Consider the following 12,246-nt stretch of genomic DNA (forward strand, 5'->3'; position numbering starts at 1 on the left):
TTAGATTGTTTTAAGTGTAACAGTTAAACACATGAACGTCGTGACAAGCAAAATAATATTATAAGACAATAGTAACCATTGCCTAAACTTCTTTTATACTCAGAGTATAACAATCTCTCGCAAGCATTTTAATGTTAATTAAATTATGCACCTGTCATTAGTGTGTCAAATAAAATACTTTGTAGTATTTCTTGTAGCTCTTTATGTTGTGAGTTCAAATCCTGCTGAAGTTGACTTTGTCTTTCATCCTTTTGTAGTCAGTAGAATAAGTACCATTTGAGCAATAGGGTCAATGTAACTGACTTTACCTGTGGAGGCGCAATGGCCCAGTGGTTAGAGCAGCGGACTCGCGGTTTCGATTCCCAGACCGGGCGTTGTGAGTGTTTATTGAATGAAAACACCTAAAGCTCCACGAAGCTACGGCAGGGGGTGGTGGTGAACCCTGCTGTACTCTTTCACCACAACTTTCTCTCACGCTTACTTCCTGTTTCTGTTGTGCCTGTAATTCAAAGGGTCAGCCTTGTCACACTGTGTCATGCTGAATATCACCGAGAACTACGTTAAGGGTACACGTGTGTGTGTGGAGTGCTCAGCCACTTGCACATTAATTTCACGAGCAGGCTGTTCCGTTGATCGGATCAACTGGAACCCTCGACGTCGTAAGCGACGGAGTGCCAACACACAACTGACTTTACCCCTCCTCTAAACTTCAAACCTTGTGCCTGTAGTAGAACTGGTTATTATAATTATCATTATATTCCCATCTGTCTGTCTGTTTGTGGTTGAGTTCCAACCGTAGCCGCAGCAACAAAGTCCACTACCACACTTCTTAGTCCAACATCACTGGCTCAACGTCTTGGATACATTCCAGGCCAGTGTCTGAATTAAGTTGTCGATGTGTGACGATGTTCTCTTCTTACATCACCATGAAGTGGGTTCCACAAGACAAATTTGGATGTTTCCAGACCATCAAATAATTTCTCAAAATGACAATATTTACATTAAATATTAGGAATTGTATAAAAAAAAATCAAAATATTTTGTGTATTGAAGGGAAAAATATAAAATAAGAAAGCTTCTGACAATGCATGAGACTTAACAAAACCTTTATATTTCAGGTGCAAAAGAAAAAGTCTGTTTTTCTTCTGAAGATAGTCCTCTGAGCCTGAAATATAAAGGTTTTGTTAAACTTTCTGCATTGTCAGAACCTTTCCTATTTTCCTTTCTTCAATATTACAATGCTTCAAGCAAGCTACAATGCTTTTATTTTGTGTGTTGTAAAAGTATAAGCAATTTATCGCACATAAATTTCAACTACAGAATCTTATATAGACCCTGGTTGAAAACCACTGCTCCACAGGATTATTTAGCTCAGAACAATGGATTGGCAGAATCATGAGAGCATGCCTTGAGCTATCTGTTTCATCTCTTTATGTTCTGAGTTCAAATCCCACTAAGGTCATCTTTGTCTTTCATGTCCCTAGGATTAATAAAACAAAGTACCAATCAAGTACTAGATTTGATAGCATCAATCAAATCCTTCGCCTCAAGACTGCTGACTTTTGCCTAAATTAGAAACTATTAAAAAGGTGGTGGATTAGTATCTGTTCTGACTCTTTATAATCTGAGTTCAAAACATGCCAAGGTCAACTTTACCTTTCATCTCTCTGGGGTAATTAAAATAAAGTTCCAGTCAATAATTGGGAGAGATCATGGTAATCATCTTATCTTTCCTTAAAAGCTGCTGGCTTTGTGCCTAAATCAGGGATCATAAATTAGTTCATACTTAGTCACCAGCCCAGACTATCTTTCAATGTCAATGTAGATTCTACAACTATATTGTGCTCTTGGTTGCTTTTCTTGTCCTGGTACCACAACAACTAAGCCATATAATCAACCTTCATTATCAGTAGACATAAAGCAGTGAGCTGGCAGAATCATTGGATAAAATGCTTAGTGGCATTTCTTCCAGTTTTATGTTCTAAGTTCAAATTCTGCCAAGGTTGACTTTGCCTTTTACACTCTTGGGGTTGATAAAACAAGTACCAGCTGAGCACTAGGAGTCAATGATTACATTGACTCGCCCCTCTCACAAAATTTCAGACTTTGTGCCTATAGTTGAAAGAATTATCAGTAGACATAGATTTCTAAACATAATCACTACAAACTGTAAAAACCACAATCATCTCTTGTGAGGCAACCAAGAACTGCTACATAGCAATAAGTATTATTTCATCATTTATTAGATGCCATAAAAGGATTAAGACATGTAATGCTGATGTCACACACACACACACAAAAGTATACTCTGTACAATAGTTGTTGTTAAGGAGGACACCGAGCCATACAAACCAAGCTAATAATGAAATGCACAAGTACAATGTAATCCTCTGGCCCATCTAAGAGAGCAGTATACTTGGATATGTGCTGACTTTTATTGTGGAAACCTGTTCAACCCATGCCAACAAGAAAAGCAGACATGAAGCAATGATGATAATGATATAGGGAAATTAATCAGTTAAATGCCACATTTACAGAACATTTATGCTAAGCTACTAAAAATTTCAATGAAATTAAGAGCTTACCTAGTCCTTATAAAATCAATGGTGTGTGAAAATGATGTCATAAATTTTACAAAAAAAAAAGAAAAAGAATAATTTTATGATGAATATAATGAATAAGGAATAATTACATGAAATAATAAAGTTTATTCATTAAAAAATATTCGTTAAAAAAAATGTTTTCAAAAGTCTAATAAACTTATTCATAATTGACAAATGATTAATTTTAATTAGATTACTGATACTAGTTTTTAAAATCACAGATTTAATTAAATACCAAAGATAAAACATAGTACATACACCATCCCCATTATGGAAGCATCGCATTCCTGATTATCTTGCTGTAATGTGTAATTCTGTGACAAGAAGCCTATTTCCCCATTGACTCCTATATAACAGGTATCCTATGTTACAGAATGGTTTTCAGGAATGTTATGTTCCTGTAATGCAGAGTGCTTATACTACTTACTTTTTGATAAAAAATTTGATTATAAACGTCTAACTTTCTGTCTTCTTTATTCATTATTTATGAAAAATACATGATTTTTCTGCAAAAAGTGTATGTTGATTGTAGACGTATGGTTTAGAAAACACTGAATTCATCCATTTGATACCAACCTGCCTAAAACTGCCCCTCATTCTGTAATACAAACTATCTGTTTCAAAGTGACCTAAATTAAATTAAAACTTCCCATCAAAATTCCATGTTAATTTATGTCTCAAACATGAGTTTAACAATGTTTTCTAATTTTAAGTGTAAGGCCAGCAGTTTTGAAGGGATGGGTTAAATTCATATCATCAACTCTGTCAACTCCAAAAGGATGAAAGGACAAGTTGACCTTGGTGGAATGGGGATCTCAGAACATAAAGAGCCAGAAAAAATACTGCAAAGCATTTTTCTTGACATTTCTGATTTTGCTAATCCAATGTTCTTATACCAACTTAATCACAAAATTACTTTTACTAAATTCTTGATTGGTTTCAAAATCAATTGAAACAAAGGCAGTGTATTTCAAGAGAAATGTAGTAACAAAATGTTAAAGGAATAGTAAAATACCAACACAAGTTTGATATTAGTAGTTGTCTGTATATGGTTTTGTATAAAATAAGGGCAGTGTAGTATACAATAAGATTTTATACTAAAATCTTATTTTAGTATAATGATAATCAATATTACAATTAGTACAATGATTAAATGACTGAATTCAGAGGGAATAGTGTTGCTTTATGCCCATTATGCTCTTAAGGCACACAAGCTTCAATGTAACACATCCAGACATCCCAATTTTGAAGGCCTAATTATCAACAAACAGAATTTTGTGAAGACATTTTATTTTTTTAAAAGAATACAAAATGTATTAAATTTAGTGTAAAAGACATTAACCAAAAATAGAAAAACCCAGCTTTCGTTTATTTTTTTCATAATTGATAAAAATAAAAATATCTCATATTTTAAAGATAAGCCCTAAGGAGTCAGTCGCTTGGGATCACGTGGGTAAAGAGACGTCTTCCTGATGTTGTCCAGGCCCAAGTAGAGCATGGTGACTCGTTCACAACCTGCAAAGATAAAAGAAATATTCAATGGCTTTGTCGTTTCTTGTTCAAATTAGTCAAGCAGTTCCCTTCCAAACCACATGATTTCACGTTTAGTTCCACTGCATGGAATCTCAGGCAAATGTCTTCTACTATAGCACTCCAAAGTCTACCAAAGCTTTAGGAGTGGATATGGTAGATAGAAACAATGTGTGTGTGTGTGTCCCCCTCTTTGTTTTTGATCTGACATTACAGATGTAAATGGATGCCGCTGTCATACATGTAGTGATGTTGGTTTCCATGTGAATGCATGTTTAACCAAGGGAAAATATTACTTGAATTGGAAATAGGTGAGGTTTGATGACAAGAAAGGCATCCAGCTGTAGAAAAATCTGCCATAACATATTCCGTCTAACTTATGCAAGCAAGGAAAAGTGGACTTTAAAAATGATGATGATGGTTTTCATTTTACATCTTTTTCCTCATGATGGTAGGAGTTGGACACTTTGACAGAAGCTTGAATCTGTTCTTATTAGAGTTACAGCCTTGCTCGATGAGTTGGAAGACCACATCTTCCTCAGATGTCTTAGTTTTGGCATGCTTCCTATGGTTGGATGCTCTTCCTAACACCAACCACTTTATGGAACGCATTTTTTGCATGACACCAGTGCTAGAGAAACTGCAATGACATCAACATAACTAAAGGGTCTCCTTGACACTGTTGTCTGCGGTTAATTCACTTACCATTTTACAAAATGTAATTTTTTTTTCCTTTGGCATCAGCACTAAAAAGGTTGCCATACTCTCAGCAAGACAAAAGAGTTTTCTCAACATTGCAGAAGAGGAAAATGGCATGTATACTGAGTTCAGGTAGGAGCAACATCAAGTCAGTAAGTTTGAATGAGGAGAGTCCATTTAGTAATGACAGAACACAGAAACAGGACTTGGCCTATCAAGGGAAGTGGGTCAGTGACTGAAGTTTCATTGAGTTTCATTATATGTATGTGTTTATTAGAATGTATGTATAAATAATGTAGATTTCCTTACCAATTCCACCACCAGCATGTGGTGGAGCTCCATAACGGAAGGAATCAATGTAAGCTTTAATCTTCTCAAGATCTGAAAAGAGAATGAATAAATAAATGAAAAGTCAAGCCTATTAACATAACATTCAGAATGGTGGCTACTTTCTTCCTCCTGTAAATGTACACCATCAGATAAAATCTTATAAACCCTTTAGCATTCACATTATTCTATCAAAAGCAATGCTTATTTATTCACACTGTTTTGGATTAATCATGCATTATCTTATAGCTTTGAGATTTTGATGAGGTAACAGTTAATTTTTAGAATGATATTATATGGTTAAACATAGAGAATATTTTGGCCGGATATGGCCAGTTCAAATGCCAAAGTGTAAAGCAGGACTGAACCAGTATCCTTCTGATATAATATCTGAGATCAGAAGAAAAACAATCATTGTTTTCAATTTTTTTTTTACATTGTAACTTATTGTTTTTTATCAGGTCATCCCATAAGTTCTGTCTGAATTTTGAATAAAGAAAACAAGTGATCGAATGTTATATTTAATCATCAATGTACTTTTCCTGATTATCTACGACTTCCTTCCATCTATTTACAAGATTTTTAATCCCATCAATGTAAAATTCTTTTGGTTTCAAAGCGAAGAACTCTGAAATGTCAGTTTCGACCTCCTCCTGGTTTGCGGAAGTTATGTCCCTCAAATGATTCTGGAAACTATGAAACAAATGGTAGTCTGAAGGAGCAAGGTCGGGAGAATAAGGTGAATGAGGAATTTTTTTCCAACCAAGCCCTTTGATCTTCTGTGATGTGATCTTTGCAGTGTGAGGTTGCGCATTGTCGATTCACTAAAGCGGGTTTTTTTTCTTCAAAGCTTGGTTCAAACTCTCTAATTGCTGACATTAGACTCGAGCATTGATTGTTGCATTAGGTGGTAACAATTCAAAGTGAATTACTCCTTTGCAATCTCACCAGAGAGAGAGAGAAGAACCTTTTCCCCACGAAGTTCCCTTCTCAGTTGTGATTGAGCTTTTTCCCTTTTACCAAGCCACTGTTTACAACGTTTAACATTTCAATAGAAGATCCATTTTTTATCACCAGTCACAAGTCTATCCAAAAAGGGTGAAATGAGTTCTCGAGAATGGAGAGAAGAGCAGATGTCAACTCGGGATTTGTGGTTGCTTTCGGACAATTCATGAGGCACCCATTTTCCAAGTTTAGGAACCTTTCCAAGTTGTTGAAGATGATGAACAGTTGTATGGTTTGAACTAAGCTTTATTGCCAATTCTTCAACTGACAATGCAGGATTTTCTTCAAGTAATGCCTCAAGGAGCTTATCATCAAACTCAACTGGACATCCTGTTTGATCATCATCTTCAAGGCTAAAATCTCCATTTCTGAATTTTGCAAACCATCTTCTGCAAGTTCTTTCATTCAAGCATTCTTTCCCATAAACTGAGTGTATGTTTCGAGTCGCTTCGGCTGCAGAGTTTCCTTTTTTGTACTCATAAAGCATTATGTGCCTTAAATACTCTTTGGATACTTCCATGTTAGAAAGGGTTTTAATCAAAGAAATTTTAATTCTATTATTCTGTAAAATAATATTGAATTAGTTTAAATGTGCACAAATAATTTTTAATTCCATTAGACATTCTAAAATACTATTAAATTGCATTCCATTTAAAAAAAAACGTAGAATCGGACAGAACTTATGGGATGACCTGATAGCTATTGATATTATCTCATTCAAAGTCTACTTTCTCTGTTAACCTTCCTGTAATTCTGCTACATTTCTTATGTCCATAGCTTGCACTGAGTAAGCCACTTAAAAGTTTTACCTGCATATTGAGCAGGGTCATTTTCCTGATGAAACAAGAGTCCTATCTGTTTCCAGCCGACTAGAAATTTGGTCTTTGTAAAGTTAACTTTGAGGCCCTTTAATTCTAAGGTTTGCTTCCATACCAGGAATTTCTTTTCTAATTCTTCTACAGATTCTGTTATAAGAATGAAGTCACCAACTCAGAGGAGCTCCCAAGGGCAGCCAGTCTTAAATTCCTGTGATAGCCTGGAGATAGCATGCAGTACAATCTGTAAAGAGGTTGACATTAGAAATGGTGATGTCATCACTGTTTCTCCTCCTCTCCTGTTCCTTCACTGCTACCAAACATCCACTTATGAAACTATTTTATCCCTTTGGAGACAGAGCCTCATTTGGAGCTTCAGTGTCAAGAAGACGGAACTCTTTCCACAAGCCCTACTGAGGGCATGCACTTATTATTTTTTTTTAATTTATAAAAAATGAAGTAATTACTTTATGGTGACTTTATTTCCTATCAGTATGTAGATGTCAAGGCAGGGGGAAGACGTGTGCACACACAATGGGCTTCATGAGGAATTAGTCAGCCTACAACTATAGTAAAAGACATCAGCTGACAAGCAACAGGAATGAAACTTTTCAACCACATGGTCATGCCTGGATCTTGTATCTTTTATTCTTTTAAATAACTGACACAATGAGTTTGTAACATCATTGCAGTTTAGATAGTCCTGAGGTTCAATTTACGTTTGTCAAGACTACTAATTCTTGCAAAACCATCTAACTCTGGAATCCATCTCCAGATGTTTTAGATGTTCATAGGCACAGGTGTGGCTGTGTGGTAAGAAGTTTGCTTTCCAACCATATGGTTCTGAATTCAGTTCTACTACTTTGCACCTTAGGCAAATGTCTTTTACAATAGCCCCAGGCTGACCAATGCCTTGTTTGAGTGGATTTAGTAGACAGAAACTTGAAGAATCCTGTTGTATGTGTGTGTCTGTGCCCCACTGTTGCTTGATAATCAGTGTTGGTTTGTTTACATCTCCATAACTTAGTGGTCCAGCAGAAAGAAACTGAGAAAGTAAGTATCAGATTTTAAAAAAATAATACAACTTGTTCGACTAAACTGTTTAAGGCCCCAGCATGCCTGCAGTCTAATGACTGAAACAAATAAAAGATAAACAATAGATGAAATAGCTAAACGTTTCAACATTTAATATCCATGGCACGAATAAAATATGTCCATTATATTCCCACTTATTAAAATAAAAATATACGAATATTTTAGAGACAGTAAACTTACCAATTCCATGTTCTTTTGCACGTTCAGTCAACAGATCAGGATCATGGATTCGCTGAGCGCCAGATAAAATTTCTTCTCCTCGCATAAACATGTCATACGAATTTGAAGCTTTCTAGAATTGGAAAAAGCAAAAAGTTCATTAAAAGTCATTTTTATATATAAATCACATGCTACATGGTTTACTCATTATCCCCAATGATGAACAACAGTTGATGTAGTTGTTTAGCCTCAGGTTAGTCTTCACTGAACAGACCTTATGATCAAAGATGTTTAAGCCATGACCATCCTGACTTTGTTCAACATAGAATGTACCCAAGACTATGTTATCTTTGATATACACATCCACTTCGCTTTTTATAATAATAGGATGTGATCTGAGGGAGATTTATCTGCTATTCATAACATATCAAACAACATAGCTCTTCTTTTGGTTGCTACATTAGAGCATCAAATAAGATGGAAATGGGGTGGGGTCCATGATTTCTAGCTTCTACTGAGTATCTTATGTAGCGAAACATGCTTTCTAAGATGTATTAACAACTATAAAATGAAGACAAGGAGCTTTTTTTTTTTTCCTTTTCTGATACCTTAGAGTAGACAGACAAGTATTGATAATCTTCATAGAACTTTCTAGACTTGTTGGAGAAAAAAAGAGAAGGAAATCATGATTCATGGAGTTGCTGCAGTAGCAAATAGTATATCTATCTTCTGATTGCTTATAGCTGAGTGAGCTCTTAAAGACCAGGTGGTTGTATTAAACCAAGTAGTACTGAAGTCTATTGCCACAATCACCACCCTACAGCAGATGCAGTCCACCTGGCAGAGTTCCCACAAAGTGTTGTCTCATCAATTTCAATGATGAAGCATAAGTTGAATTGAGGTTACAGAACTGATATATAATAACAATGTCACAGGGCCCAAGGATCAAAGATAATTGAACAACAAACTCACTTTATTATGAGGATCAGGCATCGTATAGAATGGTCGAACTGCCAATGGATATTTGTCCAAGATGAAAAAGTCGGTATCATACTGGAAATGAAAGAAAAGAAACAAAGCAGTTTAGAAAAAGCAGATTTATTCATCCAAGACAGTGTTGAAGATAAAACAAAACATTTTAAAAAGTTAGATTCACTTCAACATTTAAATTTAATTTGTCAAAATATTTTTGTCACTTTGAGACCGTGACCTGTTCACCGACAAACTCACTTTAATTCAGAAAAAAAAATCCTTAATCTTAAACTAGTCATATGATTAATATATTTTGTCTAATGAATGAAGTAAAATCAACTTAGCTGATTTTACTAAAAAATGAAAGATATATTCTGATTGATGTTTGATTGGTGTTTAACCTTTTAGTATTTAGATTACTCTGTCAAATGTAATGCTTATTCATTCACATTGTTTCAAATTAATCATGCACTATCTCATAGCTTCAAAATTGCAGTGATGTGATAGTTTATTTTCAGAATGATATTGTAAATATAAGTGTGAGAGGTTGAATCTGACCGGTTTGAACATAAAACAGGAAGAATATTTAGGCCAGATATGGCTGGTTTAAATGCTAAAGGGTTAATGCTGTAGTTTGTAAATTAACATAATCAAAGATTATTTTTAATTGTTTAACACTGATTAAAATAAACCATTTAAGTGAAAGTAAATTCAATAATTTTGTAGTTATATCAAGTATTTTAATCTAATATAGAAAATTAAATCTTTAAGTATTTTAAAAAATACACCTCAAAACAAAACCATACCCAATACCTTAGCTTTGACAAGTTTTCCCAGAAATTTTTCATTTGGCGTTGAAAGATCATCCTCATCTCCGATTTCTATACCATTGTTTCGTAACATCTGTACAGCTTCAGGAAATTCCAGACACAAACTGTGAGGTCAGAAAAGAGGAAAATAATGTGAGACTTAATAGAATAAAATAATTACAATGTCACATTATTTGACAGTAAAAATTAAACACCATGTTTACTTATGCTGTCGTAAGGAAATACCATCTAATTTTTTTTATGAACAACGTCTTGAAGCGAATTATTAAAATAGTAGAGATATGATTTGTAGACAATGATTTTTATTTTTACAAATGTATGACCTTTTGTTTTAAACCTAGAATAAGTAATACGTTGTTTTATTGAAATATAGGTATATATGCCAGAAAGAAAGAAGAAAAAGGTAAAACAATATCAAAAGAAAAGAAACATTTAATAGACCAAAATAACATAATTTTTTAACATCATCTACTTTCTTAAAGCATATTGCTATCTTTTGATGTATTATCTCTAAAGAGTGAATTTAGTTCATGAAGCAATTGACAAATACAAAAAATGACTAAGAAAATAATCATTTTTCTGAAATGATTAAATGAATGAAAATGATGAGGACAGTGCCTGTGAGTTGTCTCGGCTACTTGTGTATTGGGTGAGAGCAGAAGGTAAATTTTTTATGAACAATAGGCGCAGGAGTGGCTGTGTGGTAAGTAGCTTGCTTACCAACCACATGGTTCTGGGTTCAGTCCGACTGCGTGACACCTTGGGCAAGTGTTTTCTACTATAGCCTCGGGCCGACCAAAGCCTTGTGAGTGGATTTGGTAGACAGAAACTGAAAGAAGCCCGTCATATATATGTATATTTATGTGTGTGTATATGTTTGTGTGTCTGTGTTTGTCTCCCCCAACATCGATTGACAACCAATGCTGGTGTATTTATGTCCCCGTAACTTAGCGGTTTGGCAAAAGAGACCGATAGATTAAGTACTAGGCGTACAAAGAATAAGTCCTGGGGTCGATTTACTCGACTAAAGGCGGTGCTCCAGCATGGCTGCAGTCAAATGACTGAAACAAGTAAAAGAGTAAATATCTTGAAGCAAATTCAGCTGTGAATAATAGGTTATGAGCATGGTCGTAGCGTTGAGAATTTCTTCTTCCTAACCACATGATTTCAGGTTCAGTTCCACTGCACAACACCTTGGACAAGTGTTTATTACAATAGCCCTAAGCCAACCAAGGTCTTGTGAGCGAATCTGACAGATAGAAGCCAAAACAAAAAAGGCCCATCATGTTTGTGTGCACATTCATTGACATTTGTGCTTCTGCAAAATCCACTTCACTGGAAGCATTGGTGCTGCTGTTATTTCCCTTGCCAAGGAATCATCTGTTGATTTTGCACCTTTGAAGGTGTCATCATCATCATCGTTTAACGTCCGCTTTCCATGCTAGCATGGGTTGGACGATTTGACTGAGGACTGGTGAAACCAGATGGCTACACCAGGCTCCAATCTGATTTGGCAGTGTTTCCACAGCCGGATGCCCTTCCTAACGCCAACCACTCAGAGAGTGTAGTGGGTGCTTTTACGTGTCACCCGCACGAAGGCCAGACAGGCGGTACTGGCAACGGCCACGCTCATCTCGCTCGTTGAATAAAAAGATCAGTTGCTTGAAGAAAGCAGGTAATGGTTAGTGACAGGAAGACTAACTGGCTGTAAACACTGTTTTGATAATATACCTGCCTAATTCATGCTTGGATGGAAAAACAAATAAAAAATATGAAACAAATACTTTAGGTTAAAAACACTTTGAATGGTGGTGGGGAGAGCAGAAATCTACCTGTGCGAGTTAAACCATGCATCTTCTCTAAAGCAGAACACAGATAAGGATACACATCATATAAAGACAGAATTGACTAAACAGAACAGGAGGATACACATGGATGGAAGAGTTGCTGAAGAGGTCACAGATGTGTGGCAAAAGATTTCCAGATAATGAACATAAGACAAAATAAGAACAATAATAAATGAGCGAAACATGAATATATAGTGTGTGTGTGTTTATTTGGCAAGAAAAAAAAATGATCATTCTGAAGTATAGCAATATCTGTTTCAACACACAAGTTCACATCAGGAATCTTGCAAAACAAATTCATAAACATAAGGTTTTTCTTTTTTTTTTTTTTACCCAAAGTCATTATCATCAGCTAATGTTGGTT

At 35.3% G+C, this 12,246-nt stretch overlaps 1 protein-coding gene across 1 annotated transcript in view; it reads right to left on the minus strand.

The window, feature by feature from the left end:
* Window positions 1-2,688: 2,688 nt before the first annotated feature.
* LOC106875161 (aspartate--tRNA ligase, cytoplasmic) overlaps window positions 2,689-12,246 on the minus strand; it is a 43,395-nt gene continuing 33,837 nt past the window's right edge. The window contains exons 11-15 of the mRNA XM_014923191.3: window positions 10,019-10,139; window positions 9,206-9,286; window positions 8,255-8,366; window positions 5,142-5,213; window positions 2,689-4,118 (exon numbers count right to left, since the gene is read on the minus strand). Of these exons, the coding sequence (XP_014778677.1) occupies window positions 4,027-4,118; window positions 5,142-5,213; window positions 8,255-8,366; window positions 9,206-9,286; window positions 10,019-10,139 (478 nt within the window). The 3' untranslated portion in view covers window positions 2,689-4,026. The remainder of the gene's footprint in view (window positions 4,119-5,141; window positions 5,214-8,254; window positions 8,367-9,205; window positions 9,287-10,018; window positions 10,140-12,246) is intronic.

The sequence above is a fragment of the Octopus bimaculoides genome, chromosome 3 (assembly GCF_046866305.1).
Source record: "Octopus bimaculoides isolate indiv1 chromosome 3, ASM4686630v1, whole genome shotgun sequence".
In the NCBI taxonomy this organism is placed as follows: Eukaryota; Metazoa; Mollusca; class Cephalopoda; order Octopoda; family Octopodidae; genus Octopus; species Octopus bimaculoides.